A 24645-nucleotide genomic window follows, 5' to 3' on the forward strand; every position below is an offset into this window, starting at 1 on the left:
GGAATACTGAAGTATAATTACAAGCATTTCATATGTGTCTAAGGCTTTTATTGACAATTACATGAAGTTGATGTAAAGAGTCAATATTTGCAGTGTTGACCCTTCTTTTTCAAGACCTCTGCAATCCGCCCTGGCATGCTGTCAATTAACTTCTGGGCCACATCCTGACTGATGGCAGCCCATTCTTGCATAATCAATGCTTGGAGTATGTCAGAATTTGTGGGTTTTTGTTTGTCCACCCGCCTCTTGAGGATTGACCACAAGTTCTCAATGGGATTAAGGTCTGGGGAGTTTCCTGGCCATGGACCCAAAATATCGATGTTTTCTTCCCTGAGCCACTTAGTTATCACTTTTGCCTTATGGGAAGGTGCTCCATCATGCTGGAAAAGGCATTGTTCGTCACCAAACTGTTCCTGAATGGTTGGGAGAAGTTGCTCTGGTACCATTCTGTGTTCTTAGGCAAAATTGTGAGTGAGCCCACTCCCTTGGCTGAGAAGCAACCCCACATATGAATGGTCTCAGGATGCTTTACTGTTGGCATGACACAGGACTGATGGTAGCGCTCACCTTGTCTTCTCCAGACAAGGTTTTTTTCCGGATGCCCCAAACAATCGGAAAGAGGATTCATCAGGGGAAATGACTTTACCCCACTCCTCAGCAGTCCAATCCCTGTACCTTTTGCAGAATATCAGTCTGTCCCTGATGTTTTTCCTGGAGAGAAGAGGCTTCTTTGCTGCCCTTCTTGACACCAGGCCATCCTCCAAAAGACTTCGCCTCACTGTGCGTGCAGATGCATTCACACCTGCCTGCTGCCATTCCTGAGCAAGCTCTGTACTGGTGGTGCCCCGATCCCGCAGCTGAATCAACTTTAGGAGACGGTCCTGGTGCTTGCTGGACTTTCTTGGGCGCCCTGAAGCCTTCTTCACAACAATTGAACCGCTCTCCTTGAAGTTCTTGATGATCCGATAAATGGTTGATTTAGGTGCAATCTTACTGGCAGCAATATCCTTGCCTGTGAAGCCCTTTTTGTGCAAAGCAATGATGACAGCACGTGTTTTTTTCCAGGTAACCATGGTTGACAGAGGAAGAACAATGATTCCAAGCACCACCCTCCTTTTGAAGCTTCCAGTCTGTTATTCAAACTCAATCAGCATGACAGAGTGTGATCTCCAGCCTTGTCCTCGTCAACACTCACACCTGTGTTAACGAGAGAATTACTGACATGATGTCAGCTGGTCTTTTTGTGGCAGGGCTGAAATGCAGTGAAAATGTTTTTTGGGGATTCAGATCATTTGCATTGCAAAGAGGGACTGCAATTAATTGCAGTTCATCTTATCACTCTTCATAACATTCGGGAGTATATGCAAATTACCACCATACAAACTGAGGCAGCAGACTTTGTGAAAATTAATATTTGTGTCACTCTCAAAACTTTTGGCCACGACTGTACACTATATATACAAAAGTATGTGGACACCACTTCAAATACATTGGATTCGGCTATTTCAGCCACACCTGTTGCTGACAGGTGTATCAAATCAAGCACACAGCTATGCAATCTCCATAGACAAACATTGACAGAAGAATGGGCTTACTGAAGAGCTCAGTGACTTTCAACGTGGCACCGTCATAGAATGCCATCTTTCCAACAAGTCAGTTCATCAAATTTCTGCCCTGCTAAAGCTGCCCCGGTCAACTGTAAGTGCTGTTATTGTGAAGTGTAAACATCTAGGAGCAACAATGGCTCAGCCGCGGCGTGGTAGGCCACACAAGCTCACGGAACGGGACCGCCGAATGCTGAAGCACGTAGCGAGTAAAAATCCTCTGTCTTCGGTTGGCACACTCACTACCGAGTTCCAAACTGCCTCTGTAAGCAACCTCAGCACAATAACTGTTCTTCGGGAGCTTCAAGAAATGGGTTTCCATGGCCGAGCAGTCGCACACAAGCCTAAGATCACCATGCGCAATGCCAAGAGTCGGCTAGAGTTGGGTAAAGCTTGCCGCCATAGGACTCTGGAGCCGTGGAAACGCGTTCTCTGTAGTGATGAATCACGCACCATCTGGCAGTCCGACGGACTAATATTGGTTTGGCAGATGCCAGGAAAACGCTACCTGCCTCAATGCATGGTGCCAACTAGAGGTCGACCGATTATGATTTTTCAACGCTAATACCGATAACGATTATTGGAGGACCAAAAAATAGCTGATACTGATTAATCTGCCAATTTTTATACATATACTTGTAATAATGACAATTACAACAATACTGAATGAACAATGAACACTTTAACTTAATATAATACATTAATAAAATCAATTTAGTCTCAAATAATGAATGAAACATGTTCAATTTGGTTTAAATAATGCAAAAACAGTGTTGGAGAAGAAAGTAAAAGTACAATATGTGCCATGTAAAAAAGCTAACGTTTAGGTTCCTTGCTCAGAACATATGAAAGCTGGTGGTTCCTTTTACATGAGTCTTCAATATTCCCAGTTAAGAAGTTTTAGGTTGTAGTTATTATAGGACTATTTCTCTCTATACCATTTGTATTTCATAGACCTTTGACTATTGGATGTTCTTATAGGCACTATAGTATTGCCAGCCTAATCTCAGGAGTTGATAGGCTTGAAGTCATAAACAGCGCTGTGCTTCAAGCATTGCGAAAAGCTGCTGGCAAACGGAGGAAAATGTGGTTTGAATGAATGCTTACCACCGCTCAGTCAGACTGCTCTATCAAATATCAAATCATAGACTTAATTATAATAAACACACATAAATACGAGCCGTAGGTCATTAATATGGTCAAATCCGGAAACTATAATTTCAAAAAACAAAACGTTTATTCTTTCAGTGAAATACGGAACTGTTCTGTATTTTATCAAACGTGTGGCAACCCTAAGTCTAAATATTGCTGTTACATAGCACAACCTTCAATGTTATGTCATAATTATGTAAAATTCTGGCAAATTAATTACGGTCTTTGTTAGGAAGAAATGGTCCTCACACAGTTTGCAGCGAGCCAGGTGGCCCAAACTGCTGCATATACCCTGACTCTGCTTACACTGAACGCAAGAAAAGTGACACAATTTCAGGCATCGCATTGATTATATGCAACGCAGGACAAGCTAGTTAAACTAGTAATATCATCAACCATGTGTGGTTAACTAGGGATTATGTTAAGATTGATCGTTTTTTTATAAGATAAGTTTAATGCTAGCTAGCAACTTACCATGACTCCTTGCTGCCTGCAATCGCGTAAGAGGTGGTCAGCCTGCCATGCAGTCTCCTCGTGGACTGCAATATAATCGGGCCATAATCGGCATCCAAAAATGCAGATTACCGATTGTTATGAAAACTTGAAATCGGCCCTAATTAATCGGCCATTCCAATTAATCGGTCAACCTTCAGTGCCAACTGTAAAGTTTGGTGGAGGAGGAATAATGGCCTGGGGCTGTTTTTCATAGTTCGGTCTAGGCCCCTTAGTTCCAGTGAAGGGCAATGTTAATGCTGCAGCATACAATGACATTCTAGACGATTCTGTTTTCCAACTTTGTTGCAACAGTTTGGGGAAGGCCCTTTCTTTTTTCAGCATGACAATGCCCCTGTGCACAAAGCGAGGTCCATACAGAAATGGTTTGTCGAGATCGGTGTGGAAGAACTTGACTGGCCTGCATGGAGCCCTGACCTCAACCCCATCGAATACCTTTGGGACGAATTGGAACGCAGACTGCGAGCCAGGCCTAATTGCCCAACATCAGTGCCCGACCTCACTAATGCTCTTGTGGCTGAATGGAAGCAAGTCTCCGGAGCAATGTTCCAACATCTAGTGGTAAGCCTTCCCAGAAGAGTGGAGGCTGTTTTAGCAGCAAAGGGGGGACCAACTGCATATTAATGCCCATTATTTTGGAATGAGATGTTCTACGAGCAGGTGTTCACATACCATGCAGTGTACATACGGTATGCTACAGTAGAAACGACAACACGATATACAGAAAATAAGGCACTTACTTTGATAGGAATGCACACATGTCCAAAGTTATTATTTGTAAGAAAACAACATAGAAGGCAATTCGGGCGCCAGCCCAAAAATGTGCCATGGGGAAAAAGTTAGTGCAAGGCCTGTTCTGACTAGAGATGAGCAAATGTCTGCATACATGGTCTGGGGAAACACTGTCCGGCTCAGTAAAGCCTCAAACATACATTTTCCGCGACAGTAAAATGGGCTACTTCTTATGTAAATTAATGAGGAGGCGGAACACACCTCAATTCAAACTGTTGTTAGAAAATAATTTTAAATTGTGAAATTGACAAGTTGAAACATATCCTATAGATAATTAGCAGGCAGCGTGCCTTGGTTTAATGGCAGCACGGGTTAACTGTCCTGTTGCGTAACAATCACATTTTGGAACAGTGAGTGCATTCTGACATCACACGCATCAAAAAACTCATTCTGGGGCACCCGTTAGAGATATTAGGAACTCACGCATGAAAAGGTTAATAGGATTCAAGGATAGACTTCACCTCACAGACATCCATTTACCCTCTCTATAATAACCACAAGCTATCTGACTACTAGAAGATACTCAGCATGCTGTAGCAAAGCTAATTATGGGATTATGTTTATAGTTGTGAGTGTAGCTCTAACTACATGTTAATACCACATTAACTACATGGTAATTAGGTGTTAACTAATGTGTGTGTGGGTTCTCCCTGACTCACAAAAACAGTGTCACTGTACATATCAACCTATACATAGGCCACACAATATTGTTTTCCGCCTCCTCAAGCCATCTTTAGAGAGGCCACAATATATTGTATTCTCTGGTCCAAGAAATCTATAGATTGACCAACTGTATTATATTTCCTGGTGTAAGCAATCTATACAGTAGATAGACCAATGATATTGTATTAACTGGTCTAACAAGCAATTACTGTGTTCTCTCATTCCAGCCCTTAGTTAGAATACTGTATGTATGGAACTTTCATCCTGCTTTGCTTGCACCCCACTCCTCTCTCTCCCCCTCAAACACGCCCCAACCTCACCCCCCCAAAACACATACACACACCCCCATACCTTCTTGTCGTTGTCAATATTGTTGAGGTGTGTGTGGTCAGTCTTGGCGGTAGCATCCACTCCGTCCAGGTCAGTGACGCCGCGGTTAAACTCCTCCACCGTACTGTCCGGTAATGGTAAGGGAGCCTCCTCCGCATCGATGTCTGTCTCCACAGCAACCGCCGACTTCTCCGCTCCCGTTAACTCCCGGGCTGAGCGAACAAACACACCAACACATTGTCAGAAGGAGGGCCAATGGCGTAACAGACTTCGTTGTTAGAAAAAAAGTTGCTACACCACAAGAGGTAGAGAAACATAAAAAGATGAGAGGAGGGGAGAGGACTCAGAGGTATTTTGTTGAAAGTCGCTACACCAAAAGATGAGGAAGGATGACAAAAAAAGAGAGGGGGCAGGAGGGGAGGAGCTTCATTAAGGTGTTCTCCAGTGGTTCTCTTGTTCTCCCAGCTCTGACAATTAACACTCCAGATAAGCCCATTGGCTGTGCTCAGAGGCTCCTGAGGCTTACACTAGTGGGACAGACAGAGAGAGCTGGGATCAGCTCTCATGTGTGCGTGTGTGTGTCAAATCAGATTGTATTTGTCACATGCTTCGTAAACAACAGGTGTAGAATTACAGTGAAATGCTTATTTACGGGCTCTTCCCAACAATGCAGAGAGAAAAATAGAAAAATAATAGAAAGATAATAACACAAGGAATAAATGTGATGAGTCAAAAGATTTGGTGCAAAGGGGGGTCAATGCAGATGTGTGTGTGTGTGTGTGTGTATGTGTGAGCGTGGTTCGTGGATGCTGTGGGCTCATCTGCATATGAAAGGACGCAGCAGTCACTGGAGCCAGAGTCCTCCCACCACTGTTCTGTTCCACAGTCACAGTCTCTCTCTATAGACTGACTCATCTGTGATGCTATCCTCTCAAATGGTCTTTTACACTCAATCAGGAGTGCGTTTGTGTGTGTGTATTCACCTGAGAGCGTGGACTCCTCATTGCAGGTCTTGTCATTGTTTGCGTCCTCCTGTCCATCTGCGTTCTGGTGTGTGTGTTGCAAGCTGAGTTTATGACACACCTCGAATGCCTGGCCCACCGTCCGCACGATACGCATGGCCTGGGACTGGAGAGGATAGACGAAGGAGAGGAGAGGAGGGGGAGGAGGGGATGGAGGAAAGAGACAGAGGGAGAGAGAGAGTGGTTATTCAATGTTCTTTGATGAGCTACTGTGGATGACTTCTCTCTGTCTTTTAATTAAATATACTGTTCTCGGACCAGAGAAAGAGATAGAAAGAGTAAAGGGGAGAGACAGGTGGAAGAAATCAATAGCATTCCTATTCTTTTAAAATAGTTGGAGGAGGACTGGGGGGTAATAAGAGGTTATCAAAGAGCAGCCAAGAACACTTCATCACACCACAATCAGAATGACTGGACAGGATGAGTGTGTGTGTGTGTGTACATGTGTGGTGCATGTGTGGCTCAGTTGGTAGAGCATGGTGCTTGCAATGCCAAGGTTCGATTCCCACGGGGAACCAGTATGAAAATGTATGCACTCTCTACCGTAAGTCGCTCTGGATAAGAACGTAAATGAACATGATGGATTAGACCAGGGGTGTCAAACTCATATTGCACCGGGGGCCGCACTTGGTCTTCAAAGAGGTCCGGAGGACCGCACTGAAAATGTGTTATATTTCCTCACCGTCAAAATGTGCAAATAATAGTCCTCTATCCATAGTCTAGCATTCTAACTTTCTTTTCGGTGATTATAAGCGAGCTGTACAAAGTCAAGAAACTGTATAATTTCTACACAGTTTTGATTCATTTTTTGTCATTTTAAAGTATATTGCATCTCCCCTGTATGTTTGAGACCCTTGGATTAGACAGAGATGGATTGTGACAGGAGTGTGTGACATTGGTAGCATTGCAGTCTGAACGATTGGCTCTCTATTCGGCCGAGCAGAGAGAGACAGAGGACATTTCCATTCACATTCTGCCCTGCGCTCGCACACACTCCCCACACACACAATTTCATTCACACGGCCTTGTCCTTGCACCAGGATTACATTCATTCATACATTTACAATTATGTATAATCAATAGCAGGTGCAGCACTAGCATCGTTAGCCTTGTTAGAGTCTTTACACTCTCAGAAAAAATATGAGATTTAAGAACCTTTTACTAAAAAAGGTTATATGCGGTGCACTCGGCAAGTACTCAGACGCCTTGTCTTTTCCCACATTTTGTTACGTTACCGCCTTATTCAAAAATGTATTCAACTGTTTTCCCCCCCTCATCAATCTAATCACAATACCCCAAAATGACAAAGCAAAAACAGGTTGACATTTTTGCAAATGTATAAAAAAAAAAAATATATATAAAATGTGCATAAGTATTCAGACATTTTACTCAGTACATTGTTAAAGCACCTTTGGCAGCGATTACAGCCTCAAGTCTTCTTGGGTATGACGCTACAAGCTTGGCACACCTGTATTTGGGGAGTTTCCTCACAAGCTCTGTCAGGTTGGATTGGGAGCGTTGCTGCATAGCTATTTTCAGGTCTCTCCAGAGATGTTTGATCGGGTTCAAGTCCGGGCTCTGGCTGGGCCACTCAAGGACATTGAAACTTGTCCCGAAGACAGTCCTGCGTTGTCTTGGCTTTGTGTTTAGGGTCGTTGTTCTGTTGGAAGTTGAACCTTCGCCCCAGTCTGAGGTCCTGATCGCACTGGAGCAGGTTTTCATCAAGGAACTCTCTGTACTTAGCCCCGTTCATCTTTCCCTCAATCCTGACTAGTCTCCCAGTCCCTCCTGCTGAAAAACATACCCACAGCACACACCACTGCTTCACCGTAGGGATGGTGGCAGGTTTGCTCCTTGACATTCAGGACAAAGAGTTCAATCTTGGTTTCATCAAACCAGAGAATCTTGTTTCTCATGGTCTGAGAGTCCTTTAGGTGCCTTTTGGCAAACTCCAAGCAGCCAGTGCCTTTTACTGAGGAGTGGCTTCCGTCTGGCCACTCTACCATAGACGCCTGATTGGTGGAGTGCTGCAGAGATGGTTGTCCTTCTGGAAGGTTCTCCCATCTCCACAGAGAAACTCTGGAGCTCTGTCAAAGTGACCATCGGGATCTTGGTCACCTCCCTGACCAAGGCCCTTCTCCCCCGATTGCTCAGTTTGGCCGGGCGGCCAGCTCTATGAAGAGTCTTGGTGGTTCCAAACTTCTTCCATTTAAGAATGATGAAGGCCACTGTGTTCTTGGGGAGATTCAATACCGCATACATTTTTTGGTACCCTTCCCTAGATCTGTGCCTCGACACAATCCTATCGCAGAGCTCTACGGACAATTCCTTCGACCTCATGGCTTGGATTTTGATCTGACATGCACTGTGTCTGAATACTTATGTAAATAAGGTATTTCTGTTTCATAATAATGTGATAGGTGAAATTAAGAACGTAATGTTCTTTCTCTCCTAATGTATTACACAAGTTGACTGTAGGTCTTTACTTAAAAAGTAGCTACAAATATTCATATTTATAAAACAAACTTCAAAGAAATAGTTTCAACAATATTGACGGTATGTGTCTTTTTCTAAATACCCCTGTATACGGTATATTCGGTATACCACCCAAGCCTAGTTGTCATGCTGGAATGGCAGTTACATTTTGAATTGACCAAAAGGTTCTATATAAAACCCACCCTAAGAGTGAATGCTTTTACTAAACACATTATTTCCTCTTACTTTTAGCGATCTCGCTAAGTGGTTAGCTTCTTCCAAAATCAAGTATTCACTTGGCAACAGCAGAGAATCACGTTCTGGATTAAGAGCCTTGCTGCCTAATATTTGTTTTGTACAAGCAGCAAACTGTGAGTAGCATTTTTGAGTTACTTCTATACTTGTATCGATTAGATAAGAAACTGTACAAAATGTTTGCAATGTGCTTAACATTTAGTTAGCATTCTCTATGGGATTTTACATGTACTTGTTAGCATTACTAACCTTTGGATTACAGAGTATCAGTGGGGTTTGAAAACAGTGCCAGTACCGGTATTACAGAATATCCCGGAATGGCACAAGGCCGGTATGAAAGTATGACAATTTGGATACCGCCCAAACCTGATGACAACACAAGAGGACGGTGGTTGAACCAACTTGCAAGTAGCCTACCAATAAGCACGTTCTTTTTCAACGTATGAAGGTTAGCAAAGTTGATTATTTTATTAAAATATATGAAGCCAAAGTCATATGATAAACTATAGGCTAGACAAATAAAGTTGAAATATTAGCAGAATTTGAACATGTTTGTGAGCTAGCTACTTTAAGTCACCCTTTCAAGCTAGCCAGCTAAAACAAATTATTTGTTATTATGGAATATTCCAAATAGAGCTATAGACCCAGCCTGACATTGGCAATTAGCTAATTGATACTTTTATTTCTGTCATTCATTGTCTCTGATTGGGAGCCATATTTAAGGCAGCCATAGGCAGTAGGCTTTTGTGGGTAGTTGTCTATGTCTATGTTGCATGTTAGCACTTCATATTTTATAGCTTCACGTTTGTCTGTTTGTTGTTTTGTTTTCGTTCGTTTTCGTCTTCCAATAAAAGAAGATGTATTTTTCACACGCTGCGCCTTGGTCCACTCATTGTCCTCAAGACGATCGTGACAATTTCAGTATAGAGTCAATTGAAGGGACTGTGTTTCATGAGGCCATTAGAAAACTTACTGACTGAGAGGAGGTATGCATAAAATATTTATAATAAATGATGTCTTCATTTTGGCAGATTAACTGTTTTTTTTCTCCTTCTTCTCTGGAACCAGTCAGGCAACAACCCATAGTGTACTGCCCAGCCGCTAGGGAGTTGGACTTGTGGGCGGTTCGAATTCTGGGCCAGGCGCTGGAAAGAAATGGGCGGAATTGATCTCACAACTGGAGGGCTGCTGGGTTCATATCCTCAAAACATTCCCTTACCGTTGGGCCCTTGAGCAAGGTCCTTAACCCCACAACATGCTCTCCATCCAGGGGCGCTGCGCTGTAGCTTGAACCTGTGCCAGACTCAACTGTATGTGTGAGGTGTGCTGTTTGGGGGGGTTGAGAACGAAGCAGAAGACACATTTTTGTTGTTCTCTATAACTAATGGACAAAGATGTATTGTATTGAAGTCAGCCAGAGTTGACATGGGCCATCTTTCAAACAAAGAGATCTCTGAGGTCTCTCTGCTGGCCACCAGTGCATATTTCCAAACTATGCTTGCATATAATGACAATACATACTAAAAACTATGCTGGTATTATTAGTCCATTATTGAATTGTTTATGAAATTATATTCTTAGCTAAATATGTTACTATTTATTAATAGTAGCCATAATAAATGGCAACATTCAGTGTTCTACATGGAATTATTTTGGTTCAGTGAAGAACTTTTAGGGTTTCCATATGTGAAGCAAGCGACAGAACCCTTTTTGGTTCTATAAGGATATTATTTTTTGGAAGAGTGTAGCCCAGATTAAGGACCAGCAGCACTAACATTGTTAGCACCATTTGCCTTGTTAGTCATTAACCCAGATTAAGTACCAGCAGTACTACCATCGTTAGCATCGTTAGAGTTGTAAACCCAGATAAAGGACCAGCAATAGAACAGCCCCCTAATGTTAGTGTGTCATAATGACTCTCTCGGTCTCTCTAACTGCCAAGCCTTTGTTCTGAGTCAAGGTGTTTCCCTCCAATTCAGCCTGCATATTACCAGCCATTATGGCTCAACAGTTTCTCAGACAGTCATTAAAACAGACAGGGCTGGGGTGCAACTGTGACTGCTCTGAACAATGGCAAGGGGAATGACTAAGAGGATGTCTTTGAAGATGAATGATCAGATTCATTAATTTGGAAAATGTAGACAGATTGGTGAGTATTTGCATGGTCAAATAATGTTAGCCACCTGCTGGCTCAGTCTCCTGGGTGATGGATGCCCAAAGCTATGCCACTTGGCCCATGCCAGGGCCCTGTATCTGAGACTGGTAGAGAGTGGCAACTGGCAATGGATAGGAAGGACACACACAAGTCAGTCTCCCATTAGTCCAGGCCTCTGGTCTCTAATGGGTTCTCCCTGCAGGTCTCCCCCTCGTTTAACTGTCTGTGATGGAGATAGCCTCATTAATTACTCTGCCTTAAACTGTCCACAGGAGGACAGCTTGAGAGGAGGGAGGAATTTATTTGTATTTATTAAAATGTATTTAAAAAGAGAAATCCCATTGAGACCAAGGCCTCTTTTACAAGGGAGCCCTGCACACAATCATACAAATTCAAAATATTTACAATTCCAATGCAATAAAGCATTTATGAAAAGTAACTTACAAAACACGATCATGAAAAACAAACATTCCTCAATAAAATAAGTTATCAACCAGCTGTCTGAACTGCCCTAGCGGCACCAAAACATCCAACTTTAGAGGGTCCGGGAGAATGGAGGGAGAGGGAGGAATAGAGAGAGAGACAATAACAGAAAAAGGGATAGGGATCAGTGTTGCCAACTAATTTTCAGGGGAAGTTGCTAGGGGCAGGTCGATTTGTTGCTAAAAGTAGCTAAATTACATTGTGATGTCATTGCGTGATGACGTCAATACCTAATAACGTAAAACTGCGTCATTACATAGAATACACAATAACGTTTCTCAAATTGACTGGCCATCTCGGTGAAAAATATGATTTGACATTTGTTAGTTTAGATTTGTTTGTTTTTTATCACATATTTGTATTTGTAAAAGTAAGATAAACACAACACATTTTATATGATTAGATATTTTTTTAATTATTTTTTTTAAACACAACACATTGAATTATTGAACATTTACACATTACACATTATTGAACAATTACATTTTTTTAATTTTCTTTTTAACTAGTAAACCTACACATTCTGAACAATTATAGTTTGAAGCAGTTAACATGCTACCTAACTGATCAACAATTATAGGTACAAGCTAATAACAAGGTATATATGCTATCTTATTGAACAAGCAACTTAACCCAAATAATGATGTGTGCACTAAGCATCTCTCTCCAGGTTGTTGTGCTGCTTGGCTGGCTAGCTGCTCAATGGTTTCCTCCAGATATTGCCACCGTTCTCATTGACACTGCAGTGCACACTGTCACCATCAGCTGTGTGTCTCCGCCAGTTCCAGAAAGTCCACTCCTTGCATACGTACTGTAAATATGATGAATCATAGATTGGCAAGGAAATCCTCTTCATCTTCACTGTCTAACTGCATTGTCACGGAGCTGGAACCAGCAGTAGAGGATGGAGTGTCCTTAAAGCTGTATGCTGCTGTGGTGCCAAACTGCTGCAGAACTTCACTTAGTAGTTTATGCTGGTAACAGGTTTCACCAGCCAGCTTCAGTCCATACTGAACCAGGAGTATGGAGTTGAGAGTGTGCAGTGACATTCTATTTCTTAACTTTGACTTGACCACACTCATTTGGCTGAACAGCCGTTCAACCTCCGCATTTGAGTGTGGCAAGGAGAGGGCAGCAAGTGCAGCTTTGCACAGTTCTTCAAATGGATTTGACCTGGAAGAGTCCGTGTAGTCACACACTTCACTCCAAAACTCGACTGTATTTTCAGTTGAGTCCCAACTAAACAGATGGATGTTTCTCCATTGGGAAACAATTGTATCAATTGTTTAGGGCTGGTACCCCAGTAGCTCAGCTACTTTAATAATTTCAGTGGTGCCTTTATTGTGCTTTAGCGTTTCCTTAACCCTGAACAAGGCCATGTTTCGCAAGACTTCTAGGTTGTCTAGGAGCCTTGCTTGCAGCTCCTTGCTTAAAGCAACAATGTAGTTGATGCACTGTCTCCGAATGACCTTTTCGTCCTCGTACTGAGTTGGTACACCGTGCTCTCGAAAAGGTACCCAAGGTATGGTGATGGACTGAGATGTCCATCAATGGCATCCTTCAGGACATACATTTTTTGCCATAGGGTTGACTACTCTGCTGCAAATTGATGTTAAGAGGTGTACCAGATTGTCAAAAAGTTTGACAGGATCTGTTTGCTCTCCCTCAAATGACTTCACTGCAACTTGTACGTCAGACAGGGTTGATTTCAAGAATGTCAGGTAGACATAGTCGGTCTTGTCCATGTACATGCGTGGAGCACATCCGCCATGTATCAATGCTCACTGGCCTTGGTCAACTCAAAGTGGAGCTTCAGTTCTTCCCACTGGCTCAATATAGGAGTTACCGCAGGTTCAATTGATAGCCAACGTGTGGCACACACTTTGCTGATCCGCAGGAGTTTCTGGCCACAATTAATGGTGGCATACAATGCTTTGTACGCCTCGTGCCGTTCTGGGGAAATCAAAAACCAGTTGTAGGTTTTCCTGATTAAGTACTCAACGCTCCTAGGGATGGTTTCTTTGGATGCTGCACTGACAGCCAATTGTAAAAAATGGCACACACAGCAATGAGTACCAAATTGGGCAATGCACATTCTTCCTTTAAAATCTTGTGCACCCCGTTGTGCACCCCAGTCATCACGGACACATTATCAGTGCCAATACCCTGAAGATTCTCTTTTTTAAGGTTACACTTCTCAAGAAACTCAACTACCGCCTTTGCTATTGATCTGGCATTGCCCCGCTCCAATTCAACCAGCCCGAAACAATGGACACAACGGTTATTTTTTTAGCACTGAAATACTGAATCACCACACCCAGGTATTTTGAGACACTGACATCAATGGACTCATCCAAAAGGAGACTGAACTTCTCATCCCCCACATCTGATGTTACACTTTTGAGAAAATAAGGAGCCAGTATTCCCCTAATCATTTCTATGCACTTGGTGCGGTGCATTTGGAAGTTTGTTGCTGCCACAAAATCTGAAAAGGCAGCTTTGCAAGCCATACCAAAATGGTTGCATGCTAGCAGCGAACAATGCTCTGCAATGGCCATTGCCATAGTTGCTTCTGCGCTTTTGCAGTTATCCACTTTCTTAACCAACTGTGGTAATGTAGACTGCGTTGTGGGGTTGTATGGTTTTGATTTATTTATATGCTTTGCTGTAGCACAATGTTTTTTGATGTCATACATTTTTGCAAGCATATCTGATTTGAAGTACGCACAGTGCCCGACAATCAGCCCCAATTACTGGCTTCAGCCACAATTTAAATTCAGATATAGACTCCCACTCTTTTGTGTACAATTTTGATTGAGACATGCTAATTGATGTTGTAAGTTCTGTTCAAGATCAAACATTCGTGACCAACTATATTCATTGGGGTTGTCTCGTCGAACGCATACTACTGCTGCTGCAGTTAGCCAACAATGATTTGCAATTTGCTGAAATTGCTGCTGGCATGCTACTGCCTGTGCACAAGCTGAGCGCCTGCTGCTGACGTCACTCACAATGCACTTTTGCAGCCAGGCACGTGTGTTGTGACTAAGTGTGTGACAGAGATTTTTTTGGTTGTTGTGTCATTTAGAGGGAAAATGTGTGCATTTTAGCGTTTGAGTCACTTTTCAAAAGTTGCTAAATGTTCCAAATACATTTTTAAAAGGGTCTAAATTTGTTGCTAGGTGCTGATTGAAATACGAAGTTGCCAGGGTTGTCCGAAAAGTTGCTAAATCTAGCAACAAAATTGCTAAGTTGGCATCACTGATACAGATAGAGAGAGATATCTTAATGGGCTAACTGGACCAAACGTGGAGAGGTGTGTCTGTGTGCAATGGTAATGGAAATTCTTTAAGGATTTACAGGTTCACAATCTCAATGTTCTACCATGCTGTTTGACTTGTGGTGTCTGGCCTTTTTCACTGTTGATCTGTGAATTCCTTTAAAACCTCTTGAAGCTAGGGGGCAGAATTTTTATGTTTGGAAAAATAACGTTCCCATTGTAAGCTGCCTATTTCTCAGGTCCAGATGCTAGAATATGCATATAATTGACAGAGTAGGATAGAAAACACTCTAAAGTTTCCAAAACTGTCAAAATATTGTCTGTGAGTATAACAGAACTGATTTTGCAGCCGAAAACCTGAGAAAATCCAACCCGGAAGTGACTTCTATTTTTTTTTTTCAATTTAAAGTTTTATTAAGTTTTCAAACAACCAACCAAACACATTCCACATTCACAGATGTGACAGACTTAAAAAAAATATATATAATAATAATAATACAAAAAAAAAAGTTATATATATATATATACATATATACATACCTACATATACATACATACACACATACACACAAATAATAATTATAACAAAATTTAAAATGTAGAACTTGCAGCAGCACTATCAAGGTTCTTATTTGCTATTTCCAGCCTTAGCTGAGATGACGAGCCAATGATTAGTTTTTAGATTTTACAGCACCTTACACAACACGCATCTGCTCACCTCCCCGATCCCCCCATTCACTCTGTCCAATTTGAGATATAGTGGAGTAGTGGAGACCAGAGTCTATCAAACTTGGGCTGTCTCTTGTGGAGGTCATAAGTGGGCTTTTCAAGAGGGAGAAAGTCAACAATCTGGTCAATCCACATTTTAAATGTAGGAGAGGTACTAGAGGCCCACAATAGAAGGATACATTTCTTAGCAAAGTATGTAATGGTCATGAGCAAATTTTCTCTGTCAGGATCAAGAACAAAGTCCTGCTGGGCATTAAGAAGATAGAGACACGGGGTCATATCAAACTGTACATCTAGTATTTTCTGTGCAGCAGTATGTATAGATTGCCAAAATCTGGCAATCTCTCTACAGCTCCAAAATACATGCATATAGGTTCCACTTTCAGAGGTACATCTTTTACAGTTAGGAGAAATGTCTGTTTTCATTTCATGGAGTCTCAAGGGAGTGTAATAAAATTTGTACAAAAATTTGTAATTCGATTCTTTCATTTTTACATTAGTAGAGGAGCAGTATACCCTGTCGCAAACCTCCGCCCATAACTCATCACTGATAGTCAGACCAAGGTCCTTTTCCCAGATTATTTTCAAAGGAGTAAAGGAGGAGCCTCCTTTCTCAGAAAGGAGTCTATAGATATAGGATATTTTGCCTTTAATGGATTGTGCTGTGACAAGAAGGGTTTCAACTTCGTTCAACTGAGTTCTAAACCTCCTCTTGGAAGTAAATGAGGAGATGACATGTCTAATTTGAAGATATTTAAAAAAATGGGATCTTGGCACATTGAATTCACTGCAGAGCTCTTGAAAGGATTTCAGTGTAGTGGTCTTCTGATGAAATAGGTCTGAAAAGGTCCTGATTCCTAGAGTATGCCAAAGATTAAAGTTGGCATCCCTCAGGGCTTTTGGCAAGTCTGGGTTGCCTACTATAGGCGAGTGAGAGCATATTTGGGAGGAGATGCCCAGGTATTTCTTACAGTCCCTCCACGCTAGTAGGGTGCTGTAAATCACAAATGTTTTGGCTATGTTGCCCACTTCACTAAAGTTATTAATGAATATAGTTGAGCTTAGTGGCAATGAACCACAGGATTGGGCTTCTATCTGGATCCACGTTGACTCTTGTCTGTTTGTGATCCATGTTAGCATGTTGCGGATTTGGGCAGACCAGTAGTACAATTGAAGGGAGGGAAGGGCAAGACCGCCCTTAGATTCAGGTTTCGATAGAGTGGAGAGCTTGATCCTAGGTTTTTTATTGCCCCATATAAATTTGGTGATGCTTTGGTTAATTGTTTTGAAAAAGGAAGCTGGGAGATAGCATGGGAGCATCTGAAATAAATAGTTCAGTCTAGGGAGGATGTTCATACTGATTACATTAATTCTTCCTACTAAGCTAATTGGGAGGGAGATCCAGGTTTGGAGGTTGTTTTTGATTCGATCCAGGAGTGGAAGATAATTCTCCTTGAAAAGCCTATTCAGATCTGGTGTTATGAATATCCCAAGGTATTGAAACCCCTGTGTCTTCCATTGGAATGGGCATAGTGTCTTCATAGAACTGGTGAGTGTAATATTGAGAGGGCAGACAGTGGATTTGTTAAAATTTATCTTATAACCTGAAAACGTGCCATACTGAGCAATTGTGTCTAAAATGGGAGGAAGGGATTTCTCAGGGTTGGATATGTAGAGCAAGACATCATCCGCGTAAAGCGAAATCTTGTGCTGCAGGCCGCCTGCAGGAACACCTGTAATACTTGAATTGCTCCTTATCAACTCTGCCAGAGGCTCCGCCCCCAACAAGTAGAGCAGGGGGGATAGCGAGCACCCTTGTCTTGTGCCCCGTCCCAAAGGGAATCTGTCAGAGTTCAGTCCGTTAGTAGTCACCATGGCATTTGGATGAGAGTATAGTGTGACTTCTATTTTGAAACATCCCTGTTCCATTGCTTGCCTATCCTCCATTTAAAGGGATATCAACCAGATTCATTTTCCTGTGGCTTCCTCAGGGTGTGACCAGTCTTTAGACATAGTTTCAAGCTTTAATTTTGAAAAATGAGCGAGATTTATCAAAACGCGTCAGTGGATAGACAGATGTCCCTCCATTGCTCGACATTTTCTTTCTCTCCAGTATTGAATAGTATACAGTCCGGTTGAAATATTATTGATTATTGATGTTAAAAACAACCTGAGGATTGATTATTAAAAACGTTTGACATGTTTCTACGACCTCCAGTATTGAATAGTATACAGTCCGGTTGAAATATTATTGATTATTGATGTTAAAAACAACCTGAGGATTGATTATTAAAAACGTTTGACATGTTTCTACGACCTTTACGGATACTATATGGAATTTTCGTCAAGCCTTGATGACTTGCCTAAGGCTGTGGAATACTGAACATAACGTGCCAAACAAATGGAGGTATTTTGATATAAAAAAAATCTTTATCGAACAAAAGGAACATTTATTGTGTAACTGGGAGTCTCGTGAGTGCAAACATACGAAGATCATCAAAGGTAAGCGATTCATTTTATTGCTTTTCTGGCTTACGTGACCAATCTACATGGCTGCTAAGTGTTCTTAATGTTTTGTCTAGTGATCGATAAACTCACAAACGCTTGGATTGCTTTCGCTGTAAAGCATATTTTCAAAATCTGACACGATAGGTGGATTAACAACAAGCTAAGCTGTGTTTTGGTATATTTCACTTGTGATTTCATGAAAATATTTTATTAAAAAAATTATAATAATTTGGCGCTCTGCAATTCAGCAGTTGTTTACGAAAATGATCCCGCTAAAGGGATCCGTGCGTCAAGAGACAAATAACTTGAAACCAAAAGAACTCCCTATTCTCTCTGTCTCTAATACGAGCAGGTCTTGTTGAGGTACAATACAGTACAGCCATGGGCCTATAACACTTCATCACTGTGAATATCAGTGTAAAGGCTGTGAGTGTGTGTGTGTGTGTGTGTGTGTGTGTGTGTGTGTGTGTGTGTGTGTGTGTGTGTGTGTGTGTGTGTGTGTGTGTGTGTGTGTGTGTGTGCACATGCTTGGCATAGTTGATAGGGGGGGCAACGAGTGAAAGTGTGTGAGAGCGTGTGAGAGGGTAAGATAGAGTGAGTGTAAATGTGTGAATTCCTTTGCTACATTTAGCACACATTACTGGACTTGGCTTAGTAATGTCAATGGGACTGTGGATAACCTTACCCTGCAAGAGAGGCGAGAGAGAGCAAAAGAGAAAGTGTGTTTAGGTTTCTCACCTTCTTCTTGGACTTGAAGACGTTACAACGGAAGATGTTACTCTGTCCGTCTCTGGCGATGTAGCTGAAGATCTTCAGGTCCTGGGAGTCATGAGACACATAGAAGATCCTACAGGACAGAAACAGAGGAAATAGATACACAACCAAAAGTAACCATAGAGGAGGGACACTCAGGGCTGAACAATAACTCAATCTGTTTGTGTAACTCAACCTCTCACGCAAACATCTGATTAACGTCAATGGATGACAGCTGACTAATTAAAAACAGAACTACTATGCCAAAAAGAAGTGTACTATATGGTTTTGTATTGAGACTATAGGGCGTTTACATCATGGCATGTATTTGTCTTATTCAACAAAGCTAGCCCAGTCAAAGAATGCCTTTCTCTGCTTTGAGGTTCCTATTAAACTCTGTGTAACACTGACCCATAACGCTGTCGTGTAAACCATAATTCAAGCGGAAAATTGTTCTAATTGCTCTTGAAATGCTAGATGTCAATAAGCTCCGAGGTAGGAGACATCACACACACATTATTACACATTATCACACAAGAACACACACACTCACACAAACACCCCTAAAAGATAAATCAGAGGACAGCTACTGCGGTGAGAGAAAATAAACACAACCTTTAATTAAGAACTGTGTGTGTGTGCGTGTGTGTCACGCCAGGGGCCTAGCTGACGTCCAATGACCTCTTGGTAGCTGCAGTGCGTTATGTCCCTGCCTACTCTACGCTATGAGGTTCTTCACACTTACCTTCTCGCAAAAATATCCTCCGCTACACACACACGGCAGGGTGGCCTAGTGGTTAGGGGGCGGCAGGGTGGCCTAGTGGTTAGGGCATTGGACTAGTAACTGAAAGGTTGCAAGATCGAATCCCTGAGCTGACAAGGTAAAAATCTGTCGTTCTGCCCCTGAACAAGGCAGTTAACCCACTGTTCCTGGGCCGTCATTGAAAGTAAGAATTTGTTCTTAACTGACTTGCCTAGTTAAATAAAAATACACTGAGTGTACAAAACATTAGGAACACCTTCCTAATATTGAGTTGCACCCCCTTCTGCCCTCAGAGATGTTGACCCCCATGCTTCCCACAGTTGTGTCAAGTTGGCTGGATGTCCTTTGGGTGGTGGACCATTCTAAACATGAGAAACTGGTGTGTGTGAAAAACCCAGCAGCGTTGCAGTCCTTCACAAACTCAAACCGGTGCACCTGGCACCTAATACAATTCCCCGTTCAAAGGCACTTAAATCTTTTGTGATGCCCATTCACCCTCTGAATGGCACACATACACAATACATGTCTTAACAGTCTCAAGGCTTAAAAATCTTTCTTTAACCTGTCTCCTCCCCTTCATCTACACTGATTGTGGTGGATTTAGCAAGTGACATCAATAAGGGATCATAGCTTTCACCTGGATTCACCTGGTCAGTCTATGTCAGGGAAAGAGCAGGTGTTCCTAATGTTTTGTACACTCAATTTAAACTTGCGAACTTGTCACTTCTCGACCGCTATCTCCGGAGGTAGAGCACGACACTCTCTCGACAGTTGCTAAGCAGGATAGTGTAAACAGAATTGTCTGAGAGCCAACACTCTTTCAGTACATTTAAAAAGAATAGCAGAGTCATGTTTTTGAAACAGCTGAAACGTACAGACATTTTCCTTATTTTTGAGACTTGCTTTATTGAGTTTTTACCTGAAACTGTAGTAACAGCCTGTTACATTCTGAAATTGTCGCCGTAGCTTTAAATCTTGACAGTGATTTTTTTTGTTTTTGCTTCACTGCACTGAGCCACTGATGTCCAGGCAAGATGCAACTCCCCTGGGAATGATCAACATTTTCAGTCGCAATTTGCTTTATATAATTACTTCCATCATTGTCTTGCATCAGATAGTGTGTCGATTCCGCCTCGTATCTCGCAAAGGGTAATGGGATAGACCAAAAGTAGTCATGCTACAATAGGCTGCCATAACATTCAAAAATAGAACCTTTTTTATTTCTATTTAACCTTTATTTTAACAGGGAAGACATATTGAGACCTAGGTCCCATTTCCAAATAAGCCCTTGTATAATACAATATACACTGAACAAAAATAAATGTAACATGCAACAACTTTAATGATTTTACTGAGTAACAGTTCATATGAGGAAATCAGTCCATTTAAATCAATTCATTAGGCCATAATCTATGGATTTTACATGACTGGGAATACAGATATGCATCTATTTGTCACAGATACCTTAAAAAAAGGTAGAGGCCACTCAGTACCTGGTGTGACCACCATTTGCCTCATGCAGTGTGAAATCCTGTTTCTGAGCTCTACGGACAATTCCTTCCACCTCATTGCTTGGTTTGACATGCACTGTCAACTGTGGGACCTTCTATCGACAGGTGTATGCCTTACCAAATAATTTCCAATCAATTGAATTTACCTCAGGTGGACTCCAGTCAAGTTGTAGAAATTTCTCAAGGATGATTAATGGAAACAGGATGCACCTGAGCTTAATTTCGAGTCTCATAGCAAAGGGTCTCAATACTTATGTAAATAAGGTACAAAAAAAAACTTGTAAAAAAACTTTCGCTTTGTCATAATGGGCTATTGTGTGTAGATTGATGAGGAAAACAATTAATTTAATCAATTTTAGAACGTAACAAAATGTGGAAAAAGTCAAGGGGTCTGAATACTTTCCGAATGCACTGTATGGTATCATTTCATGGGCTCTGAATAATACGGAGTGTTGCTGGCCTTTTACTTCACACATTCCATTGGCGCCCGAATCACATCATATGCTCTTACTGCATTACAGAAAACTCGCTAACCAAACAACAATGCAGGGCATGCTCACTGAATTAATGGCAACTACACTTTTTTTAAATTTATTTTTTAAGTTTCTTAGATTTTTCCCAGACCTCAAAAGCCATCCCCTGATGTCGTGTAAGAATTGTTGTGAACACATAAAATCTAATTGTTGTTTTTCTACTCAAAAAGTGTACAAAAAAATGGTTAAACCAGAAAAAAATGGGGGAAATCCAAAACCTGGAAACAGAATTTGGAAAGAAAACAGAAGTAGGCAAAACATTGTAATTGAAAGTCCCAACGTTTTTTTCTGTGCATGACTGCACTTTAGAGTGTGTGTCATCCTGCAACAGACCATTTTAGGGGAAGTTGAGGTCAGGTCCAATATTGACTATGCACCCAAAAGGGAAACAGGTTGGGCCATCCTAGAAATGTTTTAGTGAAATATAATATATACAATTTAGCAGACTTCCACAGTCATGCGTGAATAGATTTTTACGTAAGGGTGGTCCCGGGAATCAAACCCAATATCCTGGCATTGCAATGCTCTACCAAGATGAATGACAGGGTTATAAATTATTTGTGAAGCCTCAACTTAATATGATTTATAAGGCCTTTATTAAGGGGTGCTTATGCCACCCTTTATAAAGAACAGGTTTATGTCATATTTGACATGGTGGATGGTTATATGTCACACAGTTATGCCACATTTATGAACCCTTTATAAAGCATGACATACGTTATAGATAATTTGTAACACATAGTTTGTGCTTACTGACTAGCTAGTGGCTACTGTGATATTTATGGTCAATTTGAGCAGTGGACCAAGAATGTCGTGTTGCCAGCCACAATGAAAAGTAAGGCAAGGATGTAATGCGAATTGAAAAGTAGAAATCTCCTCAGACTCTCCTTCATCTCTCGTAGTGGGAGTAGGGCCTATGCCCCGCCATGCCCATGGTGATGTAGGTAGATGGTGTGGTGATTAGCACAGAGAGTCTGACAAAGACAGGGAGGATACACACACATTTTGATTTGTTTAACACTTTTCTGGTTACTGCATGATTCCATATGTGTTATTTCATAGTTTTGATGTCTTCAATATTATTCTACAATGTAGAAAATAGTAAAAATAAAGATAAAACCCTTGAATGAGTAGGTGTGTCCAAACTTTTGACCAGTACTGTATATTTCCACACTATGAGGTTGGATTAATACTGTGCAATTGTGAAAAGGATAATAATGTCCTTTTATTGTAAGAGCAATTTGAAAGAAATTCATGAAATTTCAGCCTGTTTTGGTGGGATGGAGTTTTGGCTTGTCTTGCGACATCACCAGGCAGGTTATAAGTTAATAGACCAATAACAAAGAGAGTTTCAAACCGCTCTGCCTGCCAATAACAGCTCATTTTTAGGCTACATATCCCTCCCATTAGGCTCATCCAATTAGGCCCCTCAGACCACTCCCAGACAGCTAGTGAAATTCTTGCTTGAGAAATTCCTCTTTGCTAAAGAGCAATTTGTTTCTTTCTGACCATTTTAATTTAAAAACAATCACAGCAACGTACTTAATTGTTACCCAGAATTGATTTGATATTAAGATTTAAACAGCTGCATTGGACCTTTAAAGATAAAAGTGTTCATTATCTGTCTTCTTCAGCTGATCTGATACACATCGATCTCCCACCAAGACACTGGCTTTCATGTAGAGGTGGAAAGGAGAGGGAGGATATCGACTGCCAAAAAGTGCCTGCCCAGAAGCTTTAAGGAAGGTGGGTTATCTGCTACCAGAAAATGTGAGCTCGCTGTTCTGAGAAATCTCCGGGATCAATTTAAACGACAGACAGATACATGTACATCAACACCAAACAACAGATATATCAACACTGTGCCAAACTCTGCCTCAAAAACCTCTATAGTCTATACACCAATACCAACAGCAGCAGATGGATTTAGATTTAACACCTGTCACCAGACAAAGGAACACTAGATATGTCTATATAAAGCATAGAAAGACACCAGCCTTACTGTGTGTGTGTGTGTGTGTGTGTGTGTGTGTGTGTGTGTGTGTGTGTGTGTGTGTGTGTGTGTGTGTGTGTGTGTGTGTGTGTGTGTGTGTGTGTGTGTGTGTGTGTGTGTGTGTTAGATAGGGATGCACTGGAGCCTGACAGGTAAATTAAAACTTCAGTGTCTCAGTGGGGTGTGTATCAACAAGAGAGATGGAGGGAGAGAGGGTGGGAGGGAAGATGAGATGGAAGGCGAGAGAACATTGGACAGGGTACTCCCCTGTCCACCTAATGAAAGCAGTCATTGTCTTCAACCCCCCCCCCCCCCCTACACACACACCGTAAAAACATTTAGTAATCAGTTCAAGGCCCTTTTAACTTTGAAACCTTCTTTGCTTGACCCAGCGCTTTGTAGAGGATGAAAAATATATAATTTGCTGAGGCAACATCACTTTTAATACACATACGCACGCACATGCACGCACACGCACGCACCCTCACACACGCGCATATACAAACACACACACCACTTTTAATACCGTGATAGCCCAGTATGAGACAGGTTGATATAATGTCACAGTAATTTATGTGATGTGTTTTAGCTTGGCTTTGTTTACTCTGATTAATATCTGCTATGAAATATGCTGCCGATATATCAGATGCTAAGAGGCCACAGCATTCTGTCATCACACACATACACACACTCACACACACCCACGCATGCTCTGAGAGAAATAAAGGAGAGAGAGCGAAAGAGAGAGTAAGAAAAATACAGTAAGTTAGTGATGACATTTGATCAATATTTTCCCATCTATCCTGCCAGATATCAAATCAAATCAAGCTTTATTTAGAAACTGAAATGATTTTGTCCATTGTGTATTTCCGTTTGCTGAATATTTAGATTAAGCCTGGAATAAAAGAAAAAGGGCTACCTACAGTATAATTCAATGATAAACATATTTAGCTTCTATGTGGTAAATGGTATGTGAGTAAATAGATTGTGTACAGTGCCTTGCAAAAGTATTCATCCCCTTGGCGTTTTTCCTATTTTGCTGCATTACAACCTGTAATTAACATGTATTTTTATTTGGATTTCATGTAATGGACATACACAAATAGTACAAATTGGTGAACTGAAATGAAA

General features: G+C 41.5%; 1 protein-coding gene across 2 annotated transcripts in view; it reads right to left on the reverse strand.

The window, feature by feature from the left end:
• The window catches only part of LOC139541341 (carboxyl-terminal PDZ ligand of neuronal nitric oxide synthase protein-like), a 196608-nt gene that overhangs the window by 57312 nt on the left and 114651 nt on the right, over window positions 1-24645 (reverse strand). For both annotated transcript variants that reach the window (XM_071345899.1, XM_071345898.1), the window contains exons 5-7: window positions 18700-18808; window positions 6038-6182; window positions 5076-5266 (exon numbers count right to left, since the gene is read on the reverse strand). In XM_071345899.1, the coding sequence (XP_071202000.1) occupies window positions 5076-5266; window positions 6038-6182; window positions 18700-18808 (445 nt within the window). The remainder of the gene's footprint in view (window positions 1-5075; window positions 5267-6037; window positions 6183-18699; window positions 18809-24645) is intronic.

Source organism: Salvelinus alpinus, chromosome 16 (assembly GCF_045679555.1).
Source record: "Salvelinus alpinus chromosome 16, SLU_Salpinus.1, whole genome shotgun sequence".
Lineage (NCBI taxonomy): Eukaryota > Metazoa > Chordata > Actinopteri > Salmoniformes > Salmonidae > Salvelinus > Salvelinus alpinus.